At 41.0% G+C, this 17,074-nt stretch overlaps 1 protein-coding gene across 2 annotated transcripts in view; it reads right to left on the bottom strand.

Annotated features, from left to right (window-relative positions):
• Window positions 1-17,074, bottom strand: part of LOC127574073 (clavesin-1) — a 68,672-nt gene that overhangs the window by 31,687 nt on the left and 19,911 nt on the right. For both annotated transcript variants that reach the window (XM_052022716.1, XM_052022717.1), the window contains exon 4: window positions 4,265-4,375. In XM_052022716.1, coding sequence (XP_051878676.1) covers window positions 4,265-4,375 — 111 coding nt within the window. The remainder of the gene's footprint in view (window positions 1-4,264; window positions 4,376-17,074) is intronic.

Genomic DNA, 17,074 nt, shown 5'->3' with positions numbered 1-17,074 from the left:
ATGTTTTTCCTTAAGTGACCTATGTTTCGACAGAGAAATTTATCAAAAGACTTTGTACTTCTTTTAAACATTAACTTCAATGAAAAAGATAAGGCTTTGTGTAAAGCAGCCTGCTATGACCCATTTTGTAACACTGGCAAAGACCAATGTCAGTAATTTTAAAATTAAACTGCAATTAAGCTAAATTAAACTTTCCAAAAGATTTGTCATCTAAGACTAAGGATTACACTTAAAGATTAACTTTCAAAAGTAGTTAAATTGATATCACCTTTCTCAAAACTACAATTAACTGAATAATCAAAATAAAATCTACCAAGGCAGATTTTTCCCTCAGTTATTTCTAAAGCACTTACTGGTTGCTAATATTTTTTTCCTTTAGTTTACAATGCTGAACATTATGAGAAGCCTATTCAGCAGCTATTTCCTTGACAGCAAGGTTGATGCAAGAGGCAATGTTTTTAGTTAATTTGTGGAAGGATTAAAGAAGTCTTGAGGAATAGCATTTTCACCTAAAGAATACAGAAGATCTGGAAATAATAGCCTGAAAGGCTGGTGGTGGCAGAAAGCCTCATCACATTGTATCTGAATGAACACTTGAAGAGCTATAATCTACAAGTCTTCAGGCAAAGAGCAGGAAGTGAAAGTAACCCTAAAGCTATTTTGGCTGGCATGGACATGATCGGCCAAAGGGCCTGTTTCAATGCCCTAATTTCTATGAATTTGTGACTCTACTTATTATATATGTAAAGAACTGCTGAAACATAAAGGGTTTCGTTTTGATACTGGGGGTGAACAGAACAGCTTCAGCCCTTGCTGTACTGCACTGTTGGAATAAATATAATTACCTAGTCCACAGGCAGAGCTGGAAAAGCCAGGTCTATTCAAAGCCAACCCATGAACAGTTAACCATTTGGAATGCTGGACTAAATCTTGAGGTGAGTATATCTATTATCTGGTTGTTTCTAACCCTTAAACATATACTCACCAAAAGTTAAAATCAAGGAACAAAGAGTGGAAGTGAATTCATCAAAATTCTAATTCATACAACTATTTTGTTAAATATTAAGTATTTTAAGAATGTTCTTGCTATCACCGCACGGTATTTTTTGAAGTCCTCAACAATACATTATTACTAAGCTCAACAGTGACATCTTGTGGCTGTAAGTAAACAGACTACAGTAAAACTCTGATAATCTGGTATCCAGTTGTTCAGAAATCCTGATGCTTCATCATCTAGCTCACTAAGTCCTTATTATCTGTGGAACCACTATCCACAGATCCACAGCTTGGGTTGGCCATATATTTCTGGGATTGTGGGCCAAGTGTGCAGAGGTGGTTGGGGTTGGGATCTAGAACACTGGGGGCCTAGGGTGCTTGTATGTCTGAAAGTAACACACTGGGTTCTACTTCTCACGCTCCCTTTAAACTCACTGGGTTCACAGTAAAATTTATTATACCACAGTGTAAAATGTAAAAAATAGTGAAATAAAAGTGTGTTGGAGAAATAAGGATAACATCCAGTGGTCCGGGAAATGTGCTGACCCAGCACCACAAAGTCCTGAGGACGCCAGATTATCAGTTTTACTTTGATTCTTTTGTCAGTTGTTAAATCTGGCCCACAGATGGTGCCTTGAACAGACCTTGATTTTCCTTTCCTTTGCGTAGTTTTGTTAACCATTAAAAACGTTCTGTGGATTGATACAGAACAGTCCATACCCAAACCATCATAGCTGCAACATTCAACCCTGTGTTGCCTGTTGTTTGGGTGAATTTAACACTGCTGGAAACATGCTGAGTGGCCAAAGTATGACATCAATCACCAGCCTAATGCTCCAGATGAGATATTTCTGGATATGCATTCAGCATCCAGGAAGCATCCACGACCGACCTAATTTAAGTAGATCATTATATCTGCATTAGTTTTGACTGATTTATTCTTGCTGTAGAAATGATTCTGCAAGATCCGGTGCTTTCTTGCATTTATTCTTAAGCTATTGAGTTACTAGTCTACAGGGAGTGCTGTGTCAGAAGCTGAAGAGGATTGTCTTCATTTCTAAGTTCTGGAGAAAGCAACTGAGCCCAGACATGGTCGCAGTAGTGGACGTTCCTGCAGAATGACTGGGAGAATTGGCAGCAGCCAAATGGAGCGGGACAAGCTACCAAGAGCAATGGGCAGGAGGGTGTGGAGAAGAATTCACAGTAAGAGGCCAGATTCAAGTGGAGTGTTCAGGGAACAATTCTCTGAACAGCGTCAGAGAGAAACAATGAGAAATCACTCAAGCAGATTGTCAGACAAGTGTCTTTAACCTGACCATCTTCAGCTAATTCATCAAAGATCTGTGTTTATCTGAATGCAAATATTGGATGTGGTCATTGAATCATTGTCCAGCTCCATTCTGACTTCTTTGGATATTGAACTTGCAGGAGGACTTGGACAGTATCTTGGCTTTGGCTGACAAATGTTAGTTAGCAATCAGGTTTCAAAAATGCCAGATGCTAGTCAACTCAAACAAGTAAATGCTCAGGCTTCAACTTCTAACCTTCGACAGCAAGACCAATACTGCATCCTCTACCATTAAGATTTTGCAAATTGCTATTGACAAAACCTTTGGTTAGACCTGTCAAGACCAGACCAAAGGCTGGATGTTCTGTGATCAGTGGCTCACCTCCTTGCTTGGCACCATCAGCAAGATTAAACCAGAAGCATGATGGGCTATCTACCCTACACCTGATTGTTGTAGCGACAACAACAGGTCAACTGCATATGGAACAAAGCAGGTCACCTGATTAGCATCCACGATACCAGACCCAGCAGCCACCTCTCCATCAGTGATGTTCTTTGACCACATTAGATACTACCCACTGGAAACACTACAACAATTCATTGCTTACATCAATACCCCACAAACCCAAAGTCTCCACGCCAGGATCCTGACTTGGACATTATCACTGAGTTAATATTCCGAAATCCCGATCATGAGAATACCGTTGTCAGGATGGCAAGAGTGGTTCAAAGAGAAGGTCCACCACAACCTCCCCAGAAAAGCCAAGTATTGACGATAGATGTGTCCTTGCCAGCAACACTAATATCACAAGAAAAAAAGTGCACTGAAGCTTAGTGAAGTGGATTCATGAAAGGTATTGCTTCACATAGAATGATCATTTGACACATAACAATGAATGTTATAAAATTAAGATATTAAAACAAAGTATCTAAGAAAATGAAATGCTAACGCTGGGAGTTTAACATTTCCCATGTGTATCTATAAGACAGATAGTATATCAATAAATTTGATTTGAAACATTGTTAAGGTCGATCAAAAAATTAACTGAATCATTAGTCATTGTTGAAACTGTGGAAGAGTTGTTTTAGTGACTAAGCTGTAACACAATTGGTTCTGCAAAGCTTTCCCTGTAATAATAATGGGTAGTATCTAATGCAGCCAGAGAACACCACTGATGGAGAGGTGGCTGTTAGGTCCAGTGTCAAGAGTGCTAATCATGTTACCTGCTCTGTTGCACGTGCAGTTGACCTGTTACAGCTACACCAATCAGGTGTATGGTGGATATCCTATCATGCTCCAGGTTTAAATAAGTCTTTGAAGGTAATGACAATAACTTTGGCTGTAAATTGAATGTGGATTTAGATAGCTTCCCAAAAATCCCATGAGACTGAACTTCCGACATCATATGCTATCAGGAGATGATTTTTTCAGTGTATTTACCCAATTAGGCACCAGGTGCTTTCATGTGCTACTGAGTGCTAAATTGCACTCCATCATTGTTGTAGGTTTTAGCACTGGCCAGCTGACTGCTTCTCAGTTGTTAACCAGATGTGGCCTGATTTGAAGAGAGGGGCATCAAAGCCAAAAATAAAATTCTCCTGCAAAGGTTTCTGTTAACATCTGTCTTTCACCAAATGTTCAAAACTAATTCGCTTTGAGTTTATTGACTCGCTTGTTAGTTAATGGTACGTAAATACAAAAATTAATTCATCTTTCAGAAGATTAAAATGGAGTCTTCCCATAACTCACCTTGGATTGCAGCACAGAATGAGCACCGATCAGAACAGTGTCTGAGTCAATAAATCACTTACGCTCACAAACACACGCAGACTAATAGATTCCTCTCTCCTCTGTAACTTTGTCCTCCTCTCCCATTCAACCAGGCACAGGAGAGTTTTATTATTCTGAACCATGCTTGTAAACTAATTGTTAATTGCCATGCTGAATCATGTTTCCCATCTGCCTGAAATTTTAATTACCCTTTTCCTGGTCTTGTCTTTCAGGAATGGCTTTATTATCGTGTATAAAGCGTGGATGTACCAAGGCTGGTTCACAAAATGGATGCCCCCAAAGCGCGCAGGGAAGCTGTCCTGCAGAGATCAGAGCACAGAATCAAGTGATTAGTAACTCATAGTCACAGAAAGTCAGCCATAATGACTGTTAGAGCTGCTGGAAGGGAATACTACCTCTTTAAATCTGATTTTTTTTTTGCTTTTACTTGCACATTTCTCAATCCTCAAACTACAATGAAAGGAATAGGCACTGCTTATTTTCCACCTTTACTTTTCAGGGTCCTCCAGTTTACCCTCTTACATTATGCAGCTCTAGTAGTACAGGAACCTGTGCTTCCTGGGACTTGTTTTGATTTATGTGGATTTACCCACCCTCTTAAAGCAGATGATGATCACTAGAAGTGGCGCAGACACCAGCGCAGAGTGGTGTGGTGTAGGGCCTGGTCTGTGATTTCTTTTCCAATTGTGATGAAGGGCATTTGTGTTGCAGAAGGCAGACACTGCCTGAACTGGAGAGGTGTAGATGGGCAGGTGTGTTGAGGGGGAAATCTGAGGAAGTGCCATCGTAAAAGGATGATTGAGAATGAACTTCGGGCAGCAGATTAGCTGCAATTCATCCTGGAAAATCAAGAAATTGAAATGCTAAGCAATGACTTGAAAAATTAGATTTATGCTCTCACATGCCTTTGGTTTGAGATTCAACCTCTTGTAATAATGACTATGGGATGAAGTTTTCTTGCACATTCAGTTAAAGCAAACAACAAAACCAAGTACTGTTCTCCAATAAACGTTTGGCAAGTGCAGTCCTGCCTTTGAAGTGTCTGCATTTGCAGTTATGGTGAAGATCCTGGCATCATCAGTGTGCAAAATTATACTGAGCATATCGAAGGAGATCTGATAGTAAGTTGCTGAAAATCCTTGACCTCACAGGTGGAGATTAATTAAAGCAAGGAGAAAATGAAAGCTTCCAACATTATCAACAGCTATTCTGAGGCTTCTTTTTTGATTTGCTGTAAGAAGGGCTTACTAATTGTATGATATCTGGCAACCTGCTGATTGAAATCAAATCTGTTGTTGTGTCTTCTATCCTCAGCACCTTTTTAACTCTTCAGAAATGACTCACTTTGCAGATAGTTTTGCTGACTTTCCTTAACTCTATAGTTTTCTGTATGTTTGCTTTCTTTGCTCCCATGATGGATTTTTAGTAAACCTTGCCTTTCGAAGCTAAACTTATCAGCCTGCAATATGTATATATTTTTAAATTATTCCTGTTTTTTTTGAACATGGGTGAGTCTTTTCTTAGCCTACAATCTTCTGGTACCTGTCCTCCAAACCTAAAATAAAAGCAGGGAACTCTGGAAATACTCAGTAGGTCAGGCAGTATCTGCAGAGAGAGAAACAGAATTGACGTTTCAGGTCAATGACTTTACATCAGCGTTCATTTAATGTTTTTATTTCAAATTTCCAACATTTTAGTGTTTTGCTTCTTAATCTCCCAAATCCAGATAATTTATAAGATTAGAACCAGCATTAATTTTGGTTCAGTGCCTCTGAGTCAAAGGTCATGGGTTTGAAGCTCACTCCAGAGAATCATAGGATCATTTTGACACAGAAGGAGGCCCTTCAGCCCATTGGTCCCATTTTGGCTCTTTATCCAACAATCCGATTAGTTCCATTCCTTGTAGCCCATCAATTTATGTACACAAGAACAGAAGAAATAGAAGCAGGATTAGACCATTGGGCCCCTCATGTCTTCACCATGCAATAAGATCACAGCTGCTGTTTGATCTCAGTGCGACTAATTTGCACTAACACATATCCCTTGATTCCCTTCATTGTTAAAAACCTAACGATCTCTGTCTTAAACGCACTTAGTGACTCAGTCTCCACTCCATCTTTGGTAGAGAATTCCAAACGTTCATGAACTTCTGGGTGAAGAAATTCCTTCTCATCTCTTGTCTGAATAGCTAAGCCCTTATTTAGAGATCTCTGGTTTTAGACACTGCAGCTCAGGGTAACATCAATCCTGCATCTATCCTCTCAAGCGCTGTAAGAATTTAGCATGTTTCAATGAGGTCACCCCTTAATCTTCTGAACTCTAGATTGTATAGGCCCAGTCTGCTTATTCTCTCCTCATTCAGCCCACACTCCATCCCAGGAATGTGGTGAATTTTTGCTGCACTCACTCTGCTGTATTTATGGACCCTTGGGTAGGGAGGCAAGAATGTAGATGCAGCCTCTATATGGCTACTTACCCATAGAGATGCCTGATATAATTGGAGAATGCCATCCCTATTCTTGCAATAAAGGCCAAAATACCAATAATTGATTGTACCTGCATGTATTTTCAGTGATTCACGTGTCAGGTCATCCAGGTCCCTCTATTTTTTCGACCAAAGTGGAATACCTCAAATTTTCCCACATTATATTCCATTGGCCACGTCCTTACCCACTCACTTAACCTGTCAATAGCCCCCTGAAGCTTCACTGCATTCTCCTCACAGCCCAAATGCCACCCAGTTTCATATCATCAGTAAATTTGGATATAATACCCTTGATCACCTCATCCAAGTCACTGATATAGATTGTGAACAGCTCGGACACACCACCAGCTCCTGCAGTACATCATTAGTCCCAGTCTCCCAACCCAAAAATAACTTGTTTATTTTACACCCTGTTTTCTGCCCATAAACTAATAGTCAAAGCATACTAGTATGTTATCCCCAACTTCTTGGAGAAGGTGCCACAAAAGATTATTAATTTTCTGATATCCTCTGGTTCACCATTAACTTTTCTGCTGGTTACAACCTACAAACCACCCAGATCTGTCAGGACTTCCCCCATGCCTACTTATTTCTCTTCTGATTGGCTTTATTTCCACTACCATTATAGGCTCAGAGTTCCTGATCATAACACTCTCTGGGATTAAACTCTTTTTTCCACATATCCATCTATCTTTTGCCCATTATGTCAAACCTGTCTCCTCACATTCTTGATTTCTTTGCTGATGGAACAGCTTCCATCGACTTGTGGGGCCCAGAAGATGGAGAGGAAGATTTCATCAAAGTATCTCCTGGAAGGTGCAGCAGAGGGTGGCATGGGTATTTGTAAAGATGGAGGAATGAACACCAAGGGAAATGTTTCTTTGGATAGTTTGTGTCTAACAAGCTGGTTTATTAGAGGCACACAGTTACATGTTACATGCATTAATGTGATACAGTGTTCCCTCGATCTGGTTCATAAAACATCCTAAACTCAGTTAGTAACTGAACAGCATTATCTTCACATCAAAGTCTACACATCCTTGATATAAAAGCAATAAATAGCCTTGCTTGGGGAAAATGCATAATGATTTAAAATGACATGCAGTTTAATCCTATTTTATTCAATAGACTGAGGCAGAGACAACAGATCCTCGTGAATGGTTCACATGTAAAAAATACTGTGTATGATTTAAGTAGGTAGATACATTTCATGCTAAGAAGTGAGCTTGCAAATATCATTGTTCTAAAATTTTCTACTGTGGAATACCGAAAAAGTATTTTGATTCTTTTTGCAATTGGATGATGTATCAGTAGCTAAAACCAAAATGCACCTGCACATCACTGAGTTAGTCTAGCAGCCATGCAGAACGGTGTAACTGTGGGAGGGTGGAGCCTTTTAATATTCCATTTTGAGTTATGAAATTATTGGGTGTGATTTAGATAACTCTGTGGCAAAAAAACAGGTCAGAACAATCCAAACTAAAACAAAATTGGCCCTAGGACTCATATTTTTGTGCTCTCCTTGAAATATACTTGGTCACTCTGGACTTACCCCTGGGTTGTTAAAGGCATTTCATAAATGAACTATTGAACCATAGAACCATACAGCACAAAACAGGCCCTTCGGCCCACCATCTTGTGCCATCCATCAAACCACCCTCACACTACCTAACCCCTTCCTCCCGCATATCCCCCCATCCCACACTCCTCCATATGCCTATCCAACAAGCTCTTGAACCTGTCCAATGTATCTGCCTCCACCACCACCCCAGGCAGTGCATTCCATGCACTAACCATTCTCTGGGTGAAAAACCTCCCCCTGACATCTCCCCTGAACCTCCCACCCATAACCTTAAAGCCATGCCCTCTCGTCTTGAGCATTGGTGCCCTGGGAAGGAGGCGCTGACTGTCTACTCTATCTATTCCTCTCAGTATTTTATATACCTCTATCATGTCTCCTCTCATCCTCCTCCTTTCCAGTGAATAAAGCCCTAGCACCTTAAGCCTCTCCTCATATTCAATACTCTCTAATCCAGGCAGCATCCTGGTAAATCTCCTCTGCACCCTCTCCAACGCCTCCACATCCTTCCTATAATGAGGCGGCCAGAACTGAACACAATATTCTAAGTGTGGCCTAACTAGAGTTTTGTAAAACTGCATCATCACCTTGCGGCTCTTAAACTCGATCCCACGACTTATGAAAGCCAACATCCTATTGGCCTTCTTAACTGCTCTTTCCACCTGTGAGGCAACTTTCAATGAACTGTGAATATGAACCCCCAGATCCCTCTGCTGCTCCACACTGCCAAGTACCTTGCCATTTACCCAGTACTCTGCCCTGGAGTTTGTCCTTCCAAAGTGTACCACCTCACACTTCTCCGGATTGAACTCCATCTGCCACTTGTCAGCCCAGCTCTGCATCCTATCAATATCCCTCTGTAAGCTCCGACAGCCCTCCACACTATCCACAACACCGCCTATCTTAGTGTCGTCCGCAAACTTACTAACCCAGCCCTCCACCCCCTCATCTAAGTCATCTATAAATATCACAAAAAGTAGAGGTCCCAGAACCGATCCCTGCGGGACACCACTAGTCACTGCCTTCCAATCCGAGGGCACTCCTTCCACCACAACCCTCTGCTTTCTACATGCAAGCCAATTCCTAATCCACACAGCCAAGCTTCCTTGGATCCCTCGGCCTCTGACCTTCTGAAGAAGCCTACCATGAGGAACCTTATCAAACGCCTTACTAAAATCCATGTAAACCACATCCGCCGCACTGCCCTCATCAATCTCCCTGGTCACCTCCTCAAAGAACTCTATCAGGCTTGTGAGGCAAGATCTTCCCTTCACAAAGCCATGCTGGCTGTCCCTAATCAGTCCATAATTCTCTAGGTGTTCATAAATCCTATCCCTTAGAATCCTTTCTAACAGTTTACCCACCACAGACATGAGACTCACCGGTCTATAATTCCCTGGCCTATCCCTATTACCTTTTTTGAACAAAGGGACAACATTCGCAACCCTCCAATCCTCCGGCACCATCCCCGTGGACAACGAGGACTCAAAGATCCTAACCAGCGGTTCAACAATCTCCTCCCTAGCCTCTCGAAACAGCCTGGGGAAAATCCCGTCAGGCCCCGGAGATTTATCTGTCTTAATATTATTTAACAACTTCAACACATCCTCTCTCTTGATATCTACAACCTCGAGAACATTACCCCTACCAGCACTCCCTTCCGCATCATCAAGACCCCTCTCCCTGGTGAATACCGAAGAGAAGCACTCATTGAGAACTTCTCCCACTTCCGCCGCCTCCAGGCAAATTCTCCCACCTTTGTCCTTAATCGGACCTACCTTTACCCTAGCCATCCTCCTACCCTTCACGTACTTGAAAAAGGCCTTGGGATTTTCCTTAACCCTACTAGCCAACGCCTTTTCATGTCCCCTTCTAGCTCTCCTCAGCCCTTTCTTAAGTTCCTTCCTCGCTACCCTATGTTCCTCACGGGCCCTGTCTGAACCTTGCTGCTTATACCTCATGTACGCTACCTTCTTCTCCCTAACAAGTCGTTCCACCTCTCTCGTCACCCACGGTTCCTTCACCCTGCCATTCCTTCTCTGCCTCACCGGGACATATTTATCCCCAACATCCTGCATAAGATCCCTGAACATCAACCACATCTCCATGGTACATTTTCCTTCAAAAAGGACATCCCAATTTACACTCCCAAGTTCTCTCCTTATAGCTTCATAGTTCGCCTTTCCCCAATTAAAAATCCTCTTGTCCTCTCTGCACCTGTCCCTGTCCGTGACAATTTTAAAGGTTATGGAGCAATGGTCACTGTCCCCCAAGCAATGGTCACTGTCCCTTAGAGTCATAACGTCCTAAAGCACAGAAACAGGCTTTTTGGCCCATTGAGTCTGTGCCATCCATCCAGCACCTATTTACACCAATCCTACATTTATGCCCATTTTATTCTCCCCACATTCCCCTCAACTCTTCCCAGATTCTACCACTCACCTACACAGTAGGGCCAATTTACAGTAGCCAATTAGCTACCAATCTGCATGTCTTTGGGTTGTGGGAGGAAACCAGAGCACCTGAAGGAAACCAACACGGTCACAGGAAATACATGCAAATTCCACGCAGATGGAACCCGAGGTCAGAATTGAACCTGGGTCACTGACACTATGAGGCAGAGGCTCTACTAACCGCACCACCGTGCTGCCCAAAACTGTTGATACTGTAGCTGGAACCGGCAGTCTTAAACATCCCAGGAACAGATGAATGTAAAAGTTCAGATGGTTTGTATTGCACTCAAAAACAACATGTAGGAAATCACCTCAATGAATGGAGGTGCAACGAAACAGATATAAATTCTCGGCAAATGAAGGATTAAAACTCCAGCATCTTGCACGTTTCTCATGGTTCTCATGTCCTGAATATAATTGAGCTTCCCAAGCTTTGTGTCCAGTTCTCCATCTGTATCTTAACTAACGTCATTCACAGATTCATCATGATTTCCTTGTTCCACATTTAATGACTCTTAGAAAAATAACTAACATTCAAATTTGATATTTAATGTACTTTTGCACATTAAATCCTGCCTTTAAAAGTTTGTATTTCTCCACTCCTGGATCTATCCCTTTACTCCTCCACTCTATTGTCCATTTTCTGTTTGTTTTATCAAAATTTGTCAGTTGACAGTGATCTTGAAGAAACTGTGTTTTCCAAGCATCTGCCCTTTGTTGCTTGCAACCTTCCCAATGTCTTGTAATTTAGTATCATCAATAAAGGTTCTGTAACTGGAGCATGTAACTGATCCTAATTTGCCACCTGATTGGAGAAATATTCATGTACTTCTATTCTGCTTTCTATCATTATTCCTTTGGTCAACCCTTCACCTTAAAGCATGGATCGAGATAAATGTTTGCAGTGGTGGTTGAGAAATGAACCTTCCCTCCAAAGCCAATTTGATGTGACCGAGTAAAACAGTCAGTACATTCCAGGTAAAAAATGTGGGAAAACTGAAGCCCATTGCTTTTTATTGTAACTTTACTTCTGGTATTCATATAACCTTCTATATAACCTATATATAAAATATATAACCTTCTATATAACCTTCCATATAACCTGTGTTCTATGTTCTTAACCTTCTTTCATTCTCATTTATAAATATAGCAGCAAATTACTTGCTAAACTTCCCCTTCATTCTCCACCAGTTCATCATCTCCAACAGTCCAACATCTTCTTTGACCACAACTCGGCATCAATATATTAATAAAGATTTTTACTGATAACAGGAAGAATAAATTTTCTGAGCATCATTGTATATTTGTGAGTATTTTCAGGGCATACTGACTTCCACATCTAACTCCTGACTCAAACATGTTTGAAGAATGAAATCTAGTAAAATTTATCCTTTTATGTTGACTCTTGGTCCCTTTTTTATTCACAATCTCTCTTAATCCTCCAAATATCCCATTTTAATGGATATTTCTCCTTTATGATTTCTGCTCTATCACCTAGCTTAATTGTACTAAGGTTTACCTTTGTGAATGAAATCTTAAAAATTACTGCCCATAGTCCAGAATTTCTTGGGATGTGAATGTTACTTTATGAAATTTACCCTATATTTTTGTTAAACCACTTTCCATCATTAGCTGGTTTCATTCCACTGAAACTGTTCCAAGGGTCCCAGGTGCAATGGCAGACCTCATCAGTGCTGTTGTGTAACTTTTATTGCCTCACTCATATAATAACCCTTGTATTTACTTTCTTACACTCATTAATCTAAACCCCATGAACTACTGTTATCTATTCACACATTGGCTATTTTGAGGAAGAACTTAATGCAGGAAAAAGAATTGGAATATAATGTGGGAAAAATGTGAGGTTATCCACTTGGAACATAAAATAGAAAAGCAGAGTATTTGTTTAATGTTGAGAAATTGGGTAGCATTGCTGTTCAACGGTGTGCTTGAAGGCCACCTTGCAAGTACAGCAAATGACTGGGAGAGCAAATGGTATGTTATTATGATAGGGTTTGATTACAGGAGTAAGGAAGTCCTATTGCAATTCTATAGGACCTGGAGTATTCTGTGCAGTTTTGGTCACCTTACCTGAGAAAGAATACTTGCCATATAAGGAATACAGCCAAGGTTTACTAGGCTGGTTCCAAATCTTGTGGGTTTGCTATAAGAAGTTGAACCAACTGGTACTGTATTCACTAGAGTTTAGAAGAATATGAGGAGATCTTACTGAAAAATAAAATTCTTAAAGAGCTTGTCAGGTTAGATGTAGGGAGGATGTTTTCTCCTGACTGAGGAGTCCAAGATCATGGGGCACATTTTGCGAAAATGGATCAAGCCATTTAAGACAGAGATGAGGAGAACTTTCCTCACTCAGAGGGTGGTGTACCTTTGGAATCCTCTGTCCCAGTGGGGTGTGGAAGCTCGCTGGCTTCATTCAAGATGGAGTTATTAGATTTTTGGCATGTTGGGAATCAAGGAATATGATGATAGTGGTAGGAAAGGTAAAACTTCAGCCATAATCTTGATAAATGGTGGAGCCGGCTTGAAGGGCCAGACAGCTTACTCCTGCTCCTATTTCATATATTCTTAGGAATTGATAGGTCAAATCATCCCGAAACATACTTCTTCTGTTGATATGGGCATAAGAGTAAAAGTGAGTATAAATTGGTATTCAATAGACAATAGACAATAGGAGCAGAAGTAGACCATTCGGCCCTTCGAGTCTGCACCGCCATTTTGAGATCATGGCTGATCCTCAACAATCAATATCCTGTTCCTGCCTTGTCCCCATATCCCTTGATTCCCCTATCTATAAGAAACCTATCCAGCTCCTTCTTGAAAGTGCCCAGAGAATTGGCCTCCACTGCCCTCTGAGGCAGTGCATTCCACAAATTCACAACCCTCTGGGAGAAGAAATTTTTCCTCACCTCTGTCCTAAATGGCCTAGCCCTTATTCTTAAACCATGCCCCCTGGTCCTGGACTTCCCCAACATCTGGAACATATTTCCCGTCTCTATCTTGTCCAATCCCTTAATAATCCTGTATGTTTCAATCAGATCCCCTCTCAATCTTCTCAATTCCAGTGTGTACAATCCCAGTCTCTCCAACCTCTCAGCATAAGACAGTCCCGACATCCCCGGAATTAACCTCGTAAACCTACGCTGCACGCCCTCTATAGCCAGGATATCCTTCCTTAACCCTGGAGACCAAAACTGTACACAATACTCCAGGAGTGGTCTCACCAGGGCCCTGTACAAATGCAAAAGAATCTCTTTGCTTTTGTACTCAATTCCCCTTGTAATACAGGCCAACATTCCATTAGCCTTCATCACTGCCTGCTGCACTTGCTCATTCACTTTCAGTGACTGATGAACAAGGACTCCTAGATCCATTTGTATTTCCCCCTTACCTAACTCCACACCATTCAGATAATAATCTGCCTTCCTGTTCCTGCTCCCAAAGTGGATAACCTCACACTTATCCACATTAAACTTCATCTGCCAAGTATTTGCCCACTTACCCAACCTATCCAAATCACCTTGAATTCTCCTAACTTCCTCTACACATGTCGCACTGCCACCCAACTTTGTATCATCAGCAAACTTGCTAATGTTATTCACAATGCCTTCATCTAAATCATCAACATAGATCGTAAACAGCAGCGGTCCCAGCACCGAGCCCTGTGGCACCCCACTAGTCACGGCCTGCCATTCTGAGAAACATCCATTCACCCCTACCCTTTGTTTCCTATCTGCCAACCAGTTTTCTATCCATGTTAATACCCGCCCCCCAATTCCATGAGCCCTAATTTTACCCACCAATCTCCTGTGCGGCACTTTTATCAAATGCCTTCTGAAAGTCGAGGTATACAACATCCACTGAATCTCCCTCGTCTATTTTCCTGGTTACATCCTCAAAAAACTCCAGTAGATTAGTCAAGCATGATTTGCCCTTGGTAAATCTATGTTGACTCGACCCAATCCTATCATTGCTATCCAAATAAGCCGCTATTTCATCCTTAATAATGGACTCTAGCATCTTCCCCACCACAGATGTTAGGCTAACTGGACGATAGTTCCCCGTTTTCTCCCTTCCTCCTTTCTTAAAAAGTGGGATAACATTAGCCATTCTCCAATCCTCAGGAACTGTCCCCGAATCTAAGGAACATGGGAAAATGATCACCAATGCACCCACAATTTCTAGAGCCACCTCCTTTAGAGCATCCCTGGGATGCAGACCATCTGGACCTGGGGATTTGTCAGTCTTCAGCCCCATTAGTCTACCCATCACCATTTCTTTCCTAATGTCAATCCACTTCAGTTCCTCTGTCACCCTCTGTTGATACCTGCATGTGACTATCATTAAAGTTAGTGAAGAGAAGAAGATAGAATCTTAGTTTGGTAATACTATACATGTGGTTTTATGTATTATGCATGATATGTTAAATACAATATATATGGTAAATACAGCAGTGTAGAGGTTAGCGTAACACTATTACAGCACCAACTACCCGGGATCAATTCCGTTGCTGTCTGTAAGGAGTTTGTACGTTTTCCCCATGTCTGCGTGGGTTTCCTCCGGGTGCTCCGATTTCCTCCCACGTTCCAAAGACATACAGGTTAGGAGCTGTGGGCATGCTATTTTGGCGCTGGAAGAGTGGCGACACTTGTGGGCTGCTCTCGGCACATTCTCAGTAACTCAAAAAGACGCATTTCATTGTGTGTTTCGATGTACATGTGACTAATAAATAAATATCTAAGTATGTCTTCAGCATTTCTATCAGGCATTGTTGGCTTTCTGTACCCTAGGAAATTGGCTTCATGATTCTCATCTTCATCTTCAAATCTCTCCATTTTATCCTAGCACTATTTTTCAGCCATAACCTGTGAGCATATTTGTTCTTTTGATTGTGGAATATTGTTTGTTTCCTACTCTCTTTGTTTTATAATCCTGTTCAAAGACATTTTATTTTCTTCTTTCCCTGTCTATACCAACCATCCCTTTGAAAATATTACAGGAAGTTTACATTTCCCAAGCACAAACAACTTCTCTACACAGATGCTGATTGACCCACTGTGGGTTTCCAGGTCCAAAAATATTCATTGGCGCACCCTCCCTGCAAAGCTCTTAAAAATTCTATTTATGTCATAGGTAATATAAACATACACATTGTAGTTGCTATTAGCTCTAATTAGTGTGATGTTTAAAAACTAGATTATAAGAGATGTTTTTAACAGTTGATGGCACAAGTTAACACATTCACATAGCAGATGGATGTGTTTCTAACACCTTTAATAGTTTCATAATAACTGTAATGTTTTACTGAATGGTTCTGCATTGATAAAGATTTAATTTAACACTGATGATTTCGAAAATATTTCTGACATTTCAGGATTTTCTGCACAAGAGTTTTTAAATAGTCAGATACTGTAGAATTAACACAATGGCTTTTCTCCATATCATTTTGATGACAAACTTTGAACCGCAATGCAAAATATCACTGCAGGATCCCTGTTCAATATTGGCTTGTGGACCACTGCCATTTACTAGCTTGACTCTGCACAGAGACCTGGTTAGGCGGCCTGTTTGCTGGAACAAACCACCGCCAATGTGAGTGATATCCAAAACAGGTGTAGGAATTTTTAAAAGAGGGCAATTTGCTTAGGCATCAACTACATGGAGCCAACCGAAGAAAGTTGGGATCATCCCCCACAGCCTATTAACCTCAGATATCGTTTGATTTATATCAAGAATAACAAGATGGTGCCAGAGCGTGTTGACTTGTTGCAAGCTGCTCTCTGCAAATCTACTCATTACTTTTACTATAATCATTCTACACTTTTAAATTTAAATTACACTTTACTCAGCATTCTGTTATTGTTTTACCCTGTATTACCTCAATGCACTCTTTACTACCTCAATGCACTGTGTAATGAATTGATCTGTAGGAACCGTATGCAAGAAAAGTTTTTCACTGTACCTCGGTACAAGTGACAATAATAAACCAATACCAGTACCCATTTTAATGTATTCATGGATTCTTCAAATTGGAGACCTTAGTTGGACCATACAAAGACTGTATGGCACATATCTCTTCACAGATAAGGGATGAACTTCCTCTCCCTCTGTTCAACCCCACTTAGCAATTATCTTGAAGCATATCATCATCAAATTTCAAGCTCCACCCATTTGAAAATGCTGAATGTTTGAGGTGAAGAAATGCTGTGCGTGTTTCACCTGATGGGTCCTTACTTGGTAAGAACACAAAACAAGGAATTTAAATTGGAGGCTGGCAAGGTCAGTTCTCAACGGTTCAAACATCTGGTCATTAAAAAATGGACTGACTGTAACCTGAGCAGCACGTGAACTGGATGCACAGATTTTCTACAACATTCCCTCATCTGTGGTTCTTTTGTGCCAGGTGATACAGCAGAAATAAAGTGGAAAACTTTCTCCCCAAGGTAACTTCGATTCTTTG

The sequence above is a fragment of the Pristis pectinata genome, chromosome 9 (assembly GCF_009764475.1).
Source record: "Pristis pectinata isolate sPriPec2 chromosome 9, sPriPec2.1.pri, whole genome shotgun sequence".
NCBI lineage: Eukaryota > Metazoa > Chordata > Chondrichthyes > Rhinopristiformes > Pristidae > Pristis > Pristis pectinata.
The sequence above is the reverse complement of the archived record's forward strand: the minus strand, read 5'-3'. Positions and strand labels throughout refer to the sequence as shown.